At 38.5% G+C, this 14,927-nt stretch overlaps 1 protein-coding gene across 1 annotated transcript; it reads right to left on the bottom strand.

Annotated features, from left to right (window-relative positions):
• Positions 1 to 30: 30 nt before the first annotated feature.
• fam171b (family with sequence similarity 171 member B) lies at positions 31 to 9,714 on the bottom strand. Its single transcript, XM_074627514.1, has 8 exons — positions 9,248 to 9,714; positions 7,175 to 7,408; positions 5,189 to 5,281; positions 4,810 to 4,968; positions 4,531 to 4,701; positions 4,305 to 4,421; positions 4,087 to 4,210; positions 31 to 3,988 (listed from the first exon to the last, which is right to left on the bottom strand). The coding sequence occupies exons 1-8, from the start codon at positions 9,435 to 9,437 to the stop codon at positions 2,680 to 2,682; spliced, it is 2,397 nt and encodes a 798-aa protein (XP_074483615.1). The 5' UTR covers positions 9,438 to 9,714; the 3' UTR covers positions 31 to 2,679.
• Between the last annotated feature and the right edge of the window lie 5,213 nt (positions 9,715 to 14,927).

Here is a 14,927-nt window from a genome sequence, read left to right on the forward strand (position 1 = left end):
AAACAATGAAAAAAAGCCTCTGAACAATAATTGGTATCAAGTAAGTTTATTAATTGAGTGCACAAAAAGGCAAGACTAATAACACTACCATCACCACAGAGGTAAACACAAGAGGTGCCCATTTTGGAGGAAACAAAAGCCCATGAGGATCAATGTCTAGACACAAGAGGAGCACACTATAGAAACACATTAAAATCAATACGAATACATTCGGAGAGTCACTTTAAAACGGGAGTGGCAGTAGGTTTGAGTGTTGCTGTGTAAGCTGTGTATTCAAGCTGATGACTAGCAGGAGAAAGTATGTTCATTTGTAAGCATACTGAATGATTAAGTGCTCAACATTGTTGCTACATTTAAAATGACAAAGCTCAGGCTTGTTGTACACTCCCTTTTCAAAGACTCGCTCTTTAGACTAACCTTAAAAAAGATTAATATCAGTATCATATCTCCTATAAAACCTTTCAGCACCTCTCAGACTTCTAGATGAAAGAAAAACAGCACAAAAGAAGTTAAATCACAGCCACGTAATACATAAAATGTTGCTTTACTATATACATACAAAAGAAGACATGAATGTAGCCTTATACATACAAAGTGAACTCATGAGGGGAAAATTTACAGTATGACGGAAGACTAAATATGGCAAAAACGTTGCTGCAAAATTTTAATTTATGGTAAATATTGCTAGTAAAACCGCTTTGTGGTATTCGTGGTGAAGGTTTTGCCAAACTGGATGGCCAATGATGTCAGTGATCAGTGTCGTACTGTTGCCTTTGTTGTTGTAGTATTTACACTCTCTAAATTTGCAAGGTGTCTAAAGTGTAGTGTGCTTTATTTGACTGGAGACAAAAGCTACCATGTCAGTTAGAAGAGGACAGATGTGAAAGACAGGCATACCTTCTGTAGATATATTTGTTGAAAATTGGTTAAACCCAAAGTTAAAGTATTGAAATGTTTGATCTGCTGATGGTGGTAGATGCAAAATTTAGGGATTACCAAACATGAATCCATCCAATAGTTGTTGAAACATTTAGAGGAAAAAGGATCACCAAAGTCAGAAGGATTCCTCCTCTGGGAATGTCTACACAATTTTACAGCTGCAACAATAAATTAATCGATTAGTTGTCAACTATTAAATTAATCCCCAGCTATTTTCATAATCGTTTAATCAATTTGAATAATTTTTTAAGCAAACAAATATAATATTTTCTGTTTTTTTTCCTCCTCTATGACAGTAAACTGAATATCTTTTGAGTTGTGGACAAAACAAGACATTTGAGGACGTCATCTTGACATTTTATCAACATTTTCTGACATTTTATAGACCAAACAACTAATCGATTAATCGAGAAAATAATGAACAGATTATTCAACAATGAAAATAATCGTTAGTTACAGCCCTACAAAATTTAATTTGAAAAATCTCAATTGAAAAATCAGTTCAGAACCATCTTTCTTTCTTCGAAAAGCAAGACCATGGTCAGGAAGTAAATATATTTTTGTCAAAGTATTAAGAGGTTTGTGAAAGCACAACTCCAAGGCACCGGATTAATGTTGTCTAATTATAAGGGATAATACTGTATGTTATTAAAAAAGATAATAATTAACATAACTTGTGGGGCTAAACTGCAAATTGTTAATATTTATCTAATTTTAAAAGCATCCTTCCAACCAGTTAGACAGGCAATCTGAATCGTCCCACGGTTTCAAATAGTATTATTGTAAATAAATAGCATTTACTGGCCTTCTGGATATTTCAGTGTGATTCTTACATCGTGATCATCGTGTAGAAGTCCTATTATTATTGTTACAGTAGTTACAGTTGGCAGCACAACACTGAGTCTCCTTCCAAGACCAGACAATGAAATAAACCATTCAGTCTCCAAGTAATCCAACAGCTACGATGACGTAAAAAGTTATTTCTACAGTAAAACGCAAAGGAAACATTCATTTTCATGCATTCTAACATAAGTGTAGGCTTAAAACCTTGAATATCAGGTGTGATAACTTCAAAATGGCAGCTTAGCTTTACTGTACATAAGTGTTTTTTACTCCAAAATCCACTGGAGTCTGTGACAGGCGCATGAATTTGTCTGACAGATAATCCAATAATGACATAACTGTGAACCCCAGAGTGTCTTTTTTTTAAGTAAAAATGAGGCAGAATGATCCAAACAAGATGTCAGTTCTGCAAACCGGGAAAGCTTCTCTATCTTATTTAATTTACAGCAGGCATTTACGGTGAGGATAAGTGCACTACACATAGACCTGTATCTGTGTCCGTCCTGCAAACTCACCGGATTTTACTAAATACTGTGATCATATTCAATGATTACAGGCAGTAAGAAGGCACCCTCTATAATGCCAGTACTGGGGATTATGGGATATCGTGTTCTCACGGACATTTTGCTGTGAAGAATGTCGCTGGTGATGTTCAGATCCGAACATGGTGCACAGACTTGTCTAACAGCAGCTACGTGGTGCTTCAACGTGACATAAATCCTGCTTTATTTCTTGAGCTATGCATTCTTTGGCAAAGTTGTACAATCACATAACTCAACAACAACGATGCCTGCGAAGTGGTACAAACTAATTTGGATGACTCAGCACTGATGTGATGGAAATAGCTCAATGTGGTTTAATGGGACATTTAAATTAAGCGCTAATGAACTTGACGCTCTAACTTCGCTTGGTCAGAGGTCTCCCCTCGCGGACATGCTTGGCACTCCTCTTTTCCGTCTTCCCCTTCTCCCTCACCTTCCTGAGGCGCCGTGGAGGCGGCGTAGCTCTGGACTCGCTGTCCTCCTGAGCACTGGATGTATCCATCCCGTCCCGTTCTTCGGGAATGTTGGGAATAGCCCCGCTGCTCCCATCTAAAATATTCCTCAGGGACGGGTCCTCTGGCGTGCAGGTGGCTGTCGTGCCACTCTCGCTGCTGCTCAGGTCCTGCTCTTCGCTGTAACGCCCCGCTCGGCCGTGGTGCGGCAGAGACGAGGCCCTGATGGATCGCCTGTTCCGCTCCGTGTCACGGATGTTCTGCTGGGGCTCGTTCATGTCCACGCCTGAGTCCAGGCTGGTGTCGTTGCTGCTCTGCGGGCGGCGGCGGCCATGGAGCTCGATAATGGAGTGGCGGACCTGGGCGGCCGGCTTCCCGTCTAAGGAGACGAACCAGGCCCTGGCGTGAGATTTACCGCGAGTCAGCTCCAGCAGAGTACGCTCTGAAATCCCCTGCAGCTCGCCGGGTACACCATGCCCACTGTTGAAGGCCTCCATACCAGCCGCCTCATTAAGAGTCCCCGGCACAGAGACGGAGGACTCCAGGAGGTTACTGTAGCGTCCCCACATGACGGCGTTGGGGCCTTGACCTGGAGGAGGAGTCTCCAGAGGCTGGGGCTCGTCCTGGCTGCTCTGCTGTGGCATGCCCCCACCTTGGGAGTGGTGGTGAGAGACTTTGGGTAATGTCTGGGTGTAGCTGTCGTTATTTGACGCCTCTGAGTGAGCGTCATACTCACCTCCATTGCGGGGGAAAGTAGAAGACTTGCATCCTGACAGATCCTGAGCACCGAAAAGCTCCGGCGCCTGAATAATCGCCACTGGCTGGTTGTAAAGATGAACCAGCTTGTCTGGAAAGAAGTTGTCAGAGTTCATGTTGTTCTGCTCCGACTTCTCCCGAAGCCGAGCCACCTCTTCACTGTTGATGTAGTGAGACGCCGCCTGGGAGCCTTTGATCCGATCCAGAGCGATGTTCTCGTAGAGAGGAGCCCCCGGGCGACCCCCTGGATCCTCCACGTAGATGTTGTAGTTGGCTTTGTGCCTCGGCGTGGACGAGGGGTCACACTGGATGCTGCAGGAAGCCAGGCTGTTGTCGCCAGAGCGGAACAACAAACCCTCTTCCATGTGGGTGGAGGTGGTTTGGTCTTTTTTCACCACCGTGAGTTTGGAAAAGCGCGCTCTCCTCCTCCTCCTGGGCTCCCGATGAGAACTGCTCCTGTATGGGAGAAACAGAATATAATCAAGATGGATTTCAGTTTCATAGGGTCGCTTAAATTAAACCTGACTGATGACATGTCTGAGTAGCTTTCTTACCCGCAGTGACACAGCATCAAGCACATAAATGCAATCACTACAGCCAGCGTTGCTCCCAGTATTCCCACCAACAGGTAGGTGTGGTATGATAAGAAATCAATGGAGCTTCCAAATCCCAGGTAATCTAAATGGTCAAATTTATATATTATAGACATGAAACATTAACCAATACAACATTTTTCATGCTAATTTCCACGAGTTACTGAAGGTAGTCGTACCGTTTGATGAGGGAAGGGAGGCGGCGATCCAGTAGCCCAGATGGGAAGCGGTGTAGGTCCAAACCAGCTCATGACCGACTCTTTTCACTATTCCCAGACCCTGATTCTCCCAGGCTCCTGTTGGTGTTGTCCATCACAGTATGAATAATTGTATGTGTTTTTCTTGTGTTAAGCATCATATTTTGTAATGCAATTCAGTGGCTGCTCTGTAATGTGTTATTCCTACCTGTCTTTAGGTTAAAGGCCCAGGCTGGCACCGTATCAGAGGCCCTGAGGTGCGTGTCGTGTCCCAGGGGGAGGCTGATTTGAATGGGCCCTCGAACCTGGAGCTCCTCGCCACCAGAGTACAGCAGGATGTTGACGGCCGCCACCGCCTTCAGCTCGATGCTTCTGAAAACTGCAGACACGAGGAGGAGTCAATCTCAGACATTTAAATGGTAAAGTGAATTTAAATTGTTTGTAGTTGTCTGCTTTAAACATTAATGAGGGCTTATTTAACGCTCACATGATTTTTTGCTGATGATGCCTGGCGTGCAGTTGGCGCAGTCCTTCGCCAGGTGGTGCTGTGGTACAGTCAGGTACGCTGTCACAGAGGAGACGTTGCTCTTATCAGACATCGTGAGCAGGTTCTTCGGGAACTTAATCTTGGGTTGGGATGAGCGGTCTGTAAAAGCAAGATGGCATATGATTAGTGTAAATCTAGACACATAATGCAGTATGTTTAAATAGAAAACTTAAAAACTACCCAGATAAACTGGTTAAAGCTGTCACGTTTAGCTCAGTTAACTGACTCAAATGTGTATTCTTCTACCAGATAAAGTTGTGATTTGCTCATTGAGATGAAGGTGAGTTGTTTCTGACCTGTAAAAAGTGTGTAAACCTACCAGGTAACTTCCCTGTGATGAGTACTGAGTCTTCAAACAGCCAGATGTTGCCCTGACTGTGAGGCAGCAGCAGCAACGTCACAGCAGAGAAAACTGCACAAAGACAAACAAAATTATATTATGACTTATTATTATTATTATGACAATTTTTAATGACATACTTTATTATGAATTTTTTTATGACATATTATACTATGACTTTCATATGACATTTTTTATGGAATTCTATTCTATGACTTCTTTCATTTTTTGACATACTATACTATAACTTAAAAAAAAATAAAAAATTATACTACACTACGACTTTTAAAAAAAAAAAAATCATACTATGCTATGCTGTTTTTTTATTTACAAATTCTACTATGACTTTTTTTTTAAATTACATACTATATTATGCTTTTTTAAATTTGCATGCTATATTATGACTAAAATTTTTTTTACATACTATACTATGACTTTTTTAAACAACATGTACATACTATACTATGACTTTTTTAAACAACATGTACATACTATACTATGCTTTTTTTAATTTAAAAAAGTATATACTATACTTTTTACTATACTATTTATTTTTTTGACATACTATACTATGCCTTTATTTAAAAAAAAAAATTGCATACTATACTATGATTCTTTTCATTTTTTGACATACAGTATTATACTATGACTTTTTTTAATTTACATAATATACTATGCCTTTAAAAAAGAAAATATACTATGAAAAAGTCACCATTATAGAAGTGATGGAGAACAAAAGTGGCTAATAGATAATCCTTTGAGAAAAGACAGATGTAATTAAAAAGAACTACTTACATTTACTTATAAATATTATATATACTTTATACTTTATACTTTACTTTATGATTTTACTATGTAACAAGATAAGTGAGGAGAGTTTCAAGCTGTTATTCTCCTTGATTTTTTTGGACACGACACAATGTGTTTATGGTGACTTGTAGACCTGTAATACCACCAGCAGGTGGCAATACCACCTCAACCATCCATCCTTTTTAGGGTTCAGCTGTGTGGCTCGGCAGCACAAAAGGGAGGCGCCTGTGATAATGCAGAGCAGAGCGGGTCTCGACAGATGACACTCTTTCATCATCCCTCATAACACCTGCTCCTCCTCTGCTTTAAAACACCGCCTCCCTGCTTCTGTCGGATACAGAGCAGGAAGAGGAAGTGGGACCACAGACAAAAGAGTAAGACCCAGGCCCCCTTTTCTTTTCTTTTTTTTTACACAAACATGAGACCAGTGTGGCTAAAGAGCCCCCACCCCCCTCTGCATTTGATTGGGTGCAGGACAAAGACAGTTTGCTGAGGCAGGGATATGTTTCCCCCTCGACTCTACACGCTGCTGTAGAGACGATCAATAAAATGACGGCGTTCGGTTACACTTGACTGTACGCCGGGAACATAAACTGCTTCATCATGAACAAACCTCAGTGACAAGTTGTATGTTGTCGCAGACACTTCATTAATCTGTAATGACCATGAATAATGCAGTTGTGTGAATAATAACAGCCTATTGTAAAGCACAAGCCTGCTTGAGTTTCCCTCCGTTATAGCATTTTTATACCTTTTAACAGACTCCCACATCATAATATTTACATAGCTAAAATAGGGAGATGCATCCTTGAGCAAAACGCTGCCTTCTCAATTGAGTATCTGCTAAATGCTTGTTTTTTTATGCTCCGATCGATCCGTGTTGGATAATCCCTGCGTCCCTTCGAGGGGAGGTCAGGATCAGCTGTGACCCTGGAGCTGGTCAGGATGCAGTGTTCAGCATTTCAGCAGAGTTAAAAACCAAAGTCTGTGTCAGAGAAGCCAGTCTTATGACTTCTAGGTAGATAAGGGAGAAGATTTGGGCCATGGGAAACAGTTTGTACCCCTGAGTAAACTATTATTGTGTAAAAAGTGTGGACAATGTCAGTCTTTTCTGGATAGCCAAAGGTTTAAACAGTTATTGTGGGTGTTACTCACTCGGCCTCTTCGTGGTGCTCCAGGGCAGTGCGCTGGGCACGTAGCCCTCCATGTTGCCCAGCAGAGTCAGACTGAGGCCTGGGCTGTACGCGACCCAGAGCAGAACCTCTCCTCTCTCTCCTGTTCGGGCAGAGCTCCTCAGGGTGTGGTTGACGTAAACGTCCACTGAAGCACCCGGCAGCGCCTGACGGGTCACCAGGTCCCTCACCAGGACCTTCAGGGCAAACTGGGGCTCTGGAGAGAGAATGACAGAGTGTTTTGAGCTAACATTTGTATTTATAGTTTGGTTGCTAGAGAGAAATCCAAGTATTTCTTTGTGGTGATACATGTTACTCTGCACGTCAACCACTTCCTCTCAGCAGTCCTCAGTAACCTTTCTCTCACCATGAAAAAGTGATGAGGCAGGCACAGCTGAGACGACGGGAGAATGAAAAATACATCAAAACCAAGAGCCACGTTCGACGTTTCTTCTCTTCCAACACATACATATGCACTCAGTCTCAGGAGCATTTAGCAACTTCCTAATTTTCAATATCGCGCTGTTGTTGAGTGACTGTTTTTTCTTGCCACTCACATGAGAATGCTTGCTTATGGGGGATCTCTTGTTGGGTCTCTAAATTATAGAGTACTAGACCTGTCTAGACCTGCTATGAAAAGCATCTTGAGATAACTTCTGTTATGATTTGACATTTGATTAATTAAATTGAATAAATCTGACACTAACATGGCCGCTGGAGTTCCTAGAAAGCATTAAAGTGTACTTTGTTTTTTACAGTATGTAAAGCCACCATCCAGTCCCAGACCAGTTGTAAACAGAGGCCGGCTCAGGTACTGTATCAGCAGAGCAGCGTAGGATTACCATGCTCCCCATTAATGCATCACCTGCTCAGGTCAAAAAGATAAAACCCCTAATCCCCCAAACCTCCACATTATACATCGTAATCCTATTAGCCTGTTGGCCAGACTGCCTGGGAACTCCATCCAATAGTTTATCAATAGAAATAGCTGATCAAATAGTGTCTTCATTATTTTGCCACTCAAATAAATTAAAGGTGTAAAATTGAATGAAATGTGAAATTTTTGCACAATTTAAAATGTATTTAGACAACATTTGCCTCACACAAATCACATAAAACTGAAGCAAACGAAGCAATGCTGCAATATAATCTAAAGAAAGGTCGTCACAAAAATGATTAAACCATTAAATCTGCCTGTGAATTACATCCAATAGTTTATCAATAGAAATTGCCTGTTATTTAGGATGGTGTTAATTAAGACGGCCTTTACTTTAATAACATAGGAGCCCCAAGTTTTTCTCCAATTGCCTACATAGTTGTAGTAGTCTAGAAAAAGCCATAGTATATCATAAAATGTCATGGTATAGTATGTCATAAAAAGTTATAGTATACCGTAAAAAAATAGTCATAGTATAGTAAGTAGAAAGAAATCATAAAAAGTCATAGTATAGTGTGTAAAAAAAAATTATAAGTCATAAAATAGTATGTAAAAAAAATCATAAGTCATAGTATAGTATGTAAAAAAAAAACATAAAAAAAGTCATAGTATATATGTAAAAAAAAAACATTTTAAAAGTCATAGTATATATGTAAAAAAAATCATAAAAAGTCATAGTATAGTGTGTAAAAAAAAATTATAAGTCATAAAATAGTATGTAAAAAAAATCATAAGTCATAGTATAGTATGTAAAAAAAAAACATAAAAAAAGTCATAGTATATATGTAAAAAAAAAACATTTAAAAAGTCATAGTATAGTATGTAAAAAAAACATTAAAAAGTCATAGTATAATATGTAAAAAAGAAAAAGTCATAGTATAGTATGTAAAAAAAATCATAAAAAAGTCATAGTATATATGTTAAAAAAACCTTAAAAAAGTCATAGTATAGTATGTAAATGTAATGTATTTATAGACATACAATAAATAAAAAGATGAAATGCACAGCACTGCTACCTGACTCAGTTATATGAGTCACACTGTTTCCTGTGTTGCAGCTCATTTCCATATTCTCTAACAATGCCTGAGTGATGGAAAGCTCCTTTCTCTGTTTGTTTACCTTCTATCAGAGCCGAGGTGCTGGTCGGTTCGGAGGCTGATGGGTCTCCATTGTCCCCGGGTGAGGAGGAGGGCAGGCCGCCGCCCTCCTCCGCTGCTCCCACCGCCACATCCAGGCACCAAATCACAAGCAACGACGGCAGAAAGAGCAGCAGCAGCGGCGGCAGCAGGGAGCGTTGAGAGGCGGGCATGGCGAGAGATGGGGGAGCAGGCTCCAAGACATAACGAAGAGAGGAGAAGAACCAGGTCCTGAGGGGTGTTTATCCTGTTTATCCTTATCACGAAGGCCTCATCCCTCTCATGGTTTCTTGTAATGTTGGTGTGGACGGACGGAGGGGGGAAAACCCCGTGGAGAGAGAGGAAGAGGAAGAGGAAGAGGCTGGAGGATGCTGGTGCTGAGGCTGAGGCTGGGCGTGTGTGGTCAAAGATCGTTTATACTGGGAGGATGTGTCACGCGGTGGGAAAAAAATACAGGTGATTTTTTTCCCTGAAATGTTAATGTAATTATATACATTGTATGTTTTTTTTAATTAGAGCTGTCAATCAATTGAAATATTTAATTGCAGTTAATCACTTGATTGTCCATAGTTAATCACAATTAATTTCAAATTAATCACACTTTTTTTTTTAATATACAGATACAAATACAGATAGCTTTATTTATCCCCAAAGGGCAATTCAGTTTCTGCAGTCCACCGAGACATATCAAATCATCGATGACAGAGGGAACACAGTAGGTGGCATATGGGGAGGTGCAAGATAAATAAAAGTACAAGAATAAAAATATTCTCAATAAAAACAATAAATACAAGAATAAAAACAAGACAAAATAAAAGAATAAAGGAACAAATAGAATAAAGTGCCAAGAGTAAAATTGGATGTACCTTAAAGGGAGATTTGTCAAGTATTTAATACTCTTATCAACATGGGAGTGGACAAATATGCTGCTTTATGCAAATGTATGAATGTATCTATTATTTTAAATTAATTAACAACACAAAACAATGAAAAATATTGTCCAGCGGGATATCTCTATTTTCTAACACATTACATTTAATCAATAATATGACCGATGCTGTGATGACCATTGCTGTACCAAGAAAAAGACAGAGTGAGAGGTCTTTCTGTCTTGATCATCTTTGGTAGAACGGGAGATGCTGTTACATCATTGGGGTCTGCGTGACCATTCAAGTCACACAAGACTGATAGAATATAGGCCAGACAATGTGGAAAATGTAGGCTAAATAAAGGAATCAAGTTTTAGTTGTGCCGGGATTATTTGTCAAGTCAACTTTTAAATATACAGTAAAAAAATAAACAGTTGGGCCTCAAATAAATATATTCGGCCTCCTGATGAAAGCTGAGGTTTCCCTTTCATTGTTTACATCAAACGTTGACATGACATTTCATATTTACAATGTAAATACAAGGAATTATGACCATGTAACATCAACTAATCTGCCTTTTACACAAATATTGCTCCCAAAGATATTCAGTTTACAATGATGATTACAAATATATTTTTAAAGACAATTCTATACAGATTGTTGTGTGCTGTGGAAAAGTAACTATATTAACAACTAACTATAGCTAAATGCTCCTTCAATTAATCCATTCATACAATATTTCCACAGAGAAACAATAAAGCGAAAAACAACAATATTAAAACATTTGTCCTACTGGATTAACATTAAAGTTTAGGGTACTCTGACAACCAGACTCTATCCCACTTGGTACGGTCTGTCCCTTGTATAAATCCTATTGGATTCTTCCACCTCCATAGTCAAACCCTGTTACTTGGAGGTAAAAAGGATGGAGGAGCACATGCTTCAAACATCAAGTCGAGGTGCAGTCAAGTACTTCAAGGTTTTGAAATTTTTATCTTGAAAATTGATGCAAAAAGTCTTTAAAAACCAGATTCTGTTATTGGAGCAGGAGAGACTTTATTTGTTTTGTAAATGTTGGTGTTAATGTCTCTGTTTTCTTTCCAAACTGCTGAATGAACAGAGAGACGTGAAGGGCCTGGAGGAGACGACAACTGGAGCGCATGGAACAAACATTTGGTAATTAATCAATTCATTTGATTTCTAACTTAGCATCCTAGCCTCACTCATGTTTCTGTTGTTGTAGTAATAGTAATTGTTGTTGTCGTAGTTGTAGAAGTTATTGTTGTCGTAGTTGTCATAGTTGTAGTGGTAGTAGTCTAGAAAAAGCCATAGTATATCACAAAATGTCAAAAAAAATGTCATAGTAGCGTATGTCATAAAAAGTTATAGTATACCATAAAAAAAATAGTCATAGTATAGTATGTTGAAAAAAATCATAGTCATAGTATATGTCGAAAAAAAATTGTCATAGTATAGTATGTTGAAAAAAGTCATAGTATAGTATGTGGAAAAAATAGTCTTACTACAGTATGTCAAAAAAAAAAAGTCATGGTATAAAATGTCAAAAATAACTATCAAAAAAACCTAGTGTAGTATGTCCCAAAAAAAACATTAAAAGTAATAGAATAGTATGCCGAAAAAAATCATAAAAAGTCATAGTATAGTATGTCGAAAAACAAGTCATAGTATACAATATTGAAAAAAAAGTCATGGTATAGTATGTGGAAAAAAGCCATAAAAAGTCATAGTATAGTATGTCAAAAAATATAGTTATATAGTATGTAAAAAAACAAATCATAAAAAAGTCATAGTATAGTATGTCAAAAAAAATCATAAAGTCATAGTATAGTATTTAAAAAAATAGTCCTACTACAGTATGTCAACAAAAATTGCCATAATATATAGTATGTAAAAAAAAATCATTAAAAAGTCATAGTATAGTGTGTCCATGTCTTCTTCTACTGTATGAATGCAGACGGTGTACCCAGAAGGGTCGGAGGGGGTCATGCAGGGGTTTCTCACGTCTCATACTTCCTTCAGTACCGGGCACTGACGTCCCCACCACGGTGGGGATTCAAACTCCAATTCTGGATCGCCCACACAACCATCCAAACCGTATGTTCAGCCTCCAAGCACACTTGGACTGTTCTCTCTGTAATTTTCTCTTCGTCATTGTGGAAGTTAGATCTCAAAACTCACCACATAAGAATCGAACCCGTAACCTCCAGTCTTCTAACCCAGCTTCTATCACTCTGAGCTATCGGTCTTAACGCTCTTATATATTGTTTTTGGTCTTATTTGACTTCTTCATTGTGGAAGTTAGACCTCAAAACTTCCTGCACCTCATAAGAATTTAACCTATAACCTTCAGTATTCTAAACCAGCTTCTATCACTCTGAGCTATCTGACCCAACTCTATCGTATTGTTTTTGGTCTTATTTGACTTCTTCATTAAGGACGTTGGAACTTAAAATTCGCCACTGCACCACATAAGGCTTGAACACACAACCTCCTGATTTCAAACCAGTCTTCTATCACATTGAGCTATCTGCTCAGATACATGTCATCATTGTTTCGTCGGATGTTTGACTTCATTTTGGATGTTAGAACTCAAAATTCACTGCACCACATAAGGATTGAATCTATAACCTCAGGTCTTCAGACCAGCTCACCTGAGGTTATCGAGTAGCAGTCATATCAGCTCCTTATCCTGGTGAGCTATTCCTGAGTTCAAACTTTTTTTTAACGTTTTTTTCTCCACATACTTTACTATGATATATTTTTTTGACATACTATAACTGTTTTGTTCCCACATACTATAGTATGACTTATTTATGTTTTCACATACTGTTTTAATACTTTTTTTTAATCTTTCTCGACATATTCACGAGTAATGTATGAGCTCCGACAAGTAGTTCCTTGTCAAAGGAAATAGCTCAGTGAGTTAAAGAGCTGGGTGGGAAACATGCGTACCTGAGGTGATATGTTCAAGACCCAGGTTTGGCAGGTAGTAGCCAAATTATTGTTATCCGTTGCAATGAGTTATGACGTCACTGTTGTACATGTAGAGTCAAATATAACCTCCGATAAATTGGATGTCAAATGGTACAGCTCAGTGAATTAGAATGCTGGTTGGGATGTGTGAGCTACCTGAGGTGATGTGTTCGAGACCCAGGATTAGCAAGTAGATGTAAAATTGTTGTTATCCGGTTCAATGATTTATGAAAGCACAGTTGTACATGTAGAGTCAAATATAACCTCTGATAAATTGGAAGTCAGATTGAATAGCTCAATGAGCTAGAACACTGGTTGGGAATTGGAAGCTCAGGTGTTCAAATCCCACACATTTAGAGGTGGACTCATAAGGAATATTAATAAGGTTTTCATTTTTAAAACACTTAATACACTTATCTTGCTAGTTTCTCATGTAGAAGCCAGCTGAGGTTGGCTCCGCTTCGCTCCGCCAACCTCAGCTGGCTTCTACTGGTCATCCGGTTCCGCTTGTTTGGTTCTTCTGCTCGTCTGACTCATGTCACTTACCCAGCTTGTTTGTGCTGGGGGGTGGGTGGCTACCCCACCTGGTTAGGTGAACCTAACATATGGATAGACTGCCGTGAGCATAAGTCAATGTCTGGGATTCGATCACATGAGCTCCTGTTGCCCAAGCAGTGTTCTAACTCCCTGAGCTAAGCTGCCTGACATCAGACGTATTGGAGGTTATATTTGACTCTACATTTACAACTGTGACGTCTGAACTCACTACACCGGATAACAAGAAGGTTTTATCCAGCTTACATTACTGTTGTTTCCTGGCTTATTTGACCTCTTGATGACTTTTTATGAGGTGTAGAGTATAATTTTCTCTTTGTCATTGTGGAAGTTAGATCTCAAAACTCACCACATAAGACTCGAACCCATAACCTCCAGTCTTCTAACCCAGCTTCTATCACTCTGAGCTATCAGTCTTAACGCAAGTGATGTGTTTCTCGGTGTATTTGATTTCTTCATTTAGGATGTTGGACCTTAAAAGTCACTGCACTTCATAAGGATTGAACCCACAACCTCCTGTTTTCAAACCAGTCTTCTATCACACTGAGTTGCTGTGAGTGCTGTTGGAATATATGTGTATATAAGTATATATATATGTGTATGTGTGTATATCTATATATATGTATGTATATACTGTATATGTGTATATATATATGAATATATATGTATATATGTATCTATACATATATATATATATGTGTGTATATATATGTATATATGTTTATATATGTATATGTATGTATGTATATATATATATATATATATACATATATAAAAAAACTTGGGAGATTTCACATTTATACGTGGCATAATGTTTGTTTGTAATATTGTGATTTTAAATGAGCGTCACCATGGCACATTTCACTCAATCCTGACACTTTTGTTATTGTGATGGACTGAATGAGTGAAATATTAAAGATTACTTTTTCTCCCCTCACTTCTTTATGTTGAATACAAACCTGCAACTTTTAAAGTGATTTAACACTTTTCTTTGATTACAAACACAATTTTGAGTTATGCAAACTGGAATTAACATCCAATTAGTAGCAACAAGCTGTAAAAAAAATACATAATTCAAACTAAAATATTAATTAAAAAAAAAAATCATATATATATATATGTGTGTTTTCTGGTCGTTCATTTGTTGTTTTGTTTTTGATGAGTAATAATGTCATTTTTTATTTTATTAAATAGTGCATATTTTATATCCAAATTGTGCAAATAAATCAAACTAAGCCAAACAAA

Source organism: Sebastes fasciatus, chromosome 24 (genome assembly GCF_043250625.1).
Source record: "Sebastes fasciatus isolate fSebFas1 chromosome 24, fSebFas1.pri, whole genome shotgun sequence".
Classification (NCBI taxonomy): domain Eukaryota; kingdom Metazoa; phylum Chordata; class Actinopteri; order Perciformes; family Sebastidae; genus Sebastes; species Sebastes fasciatus.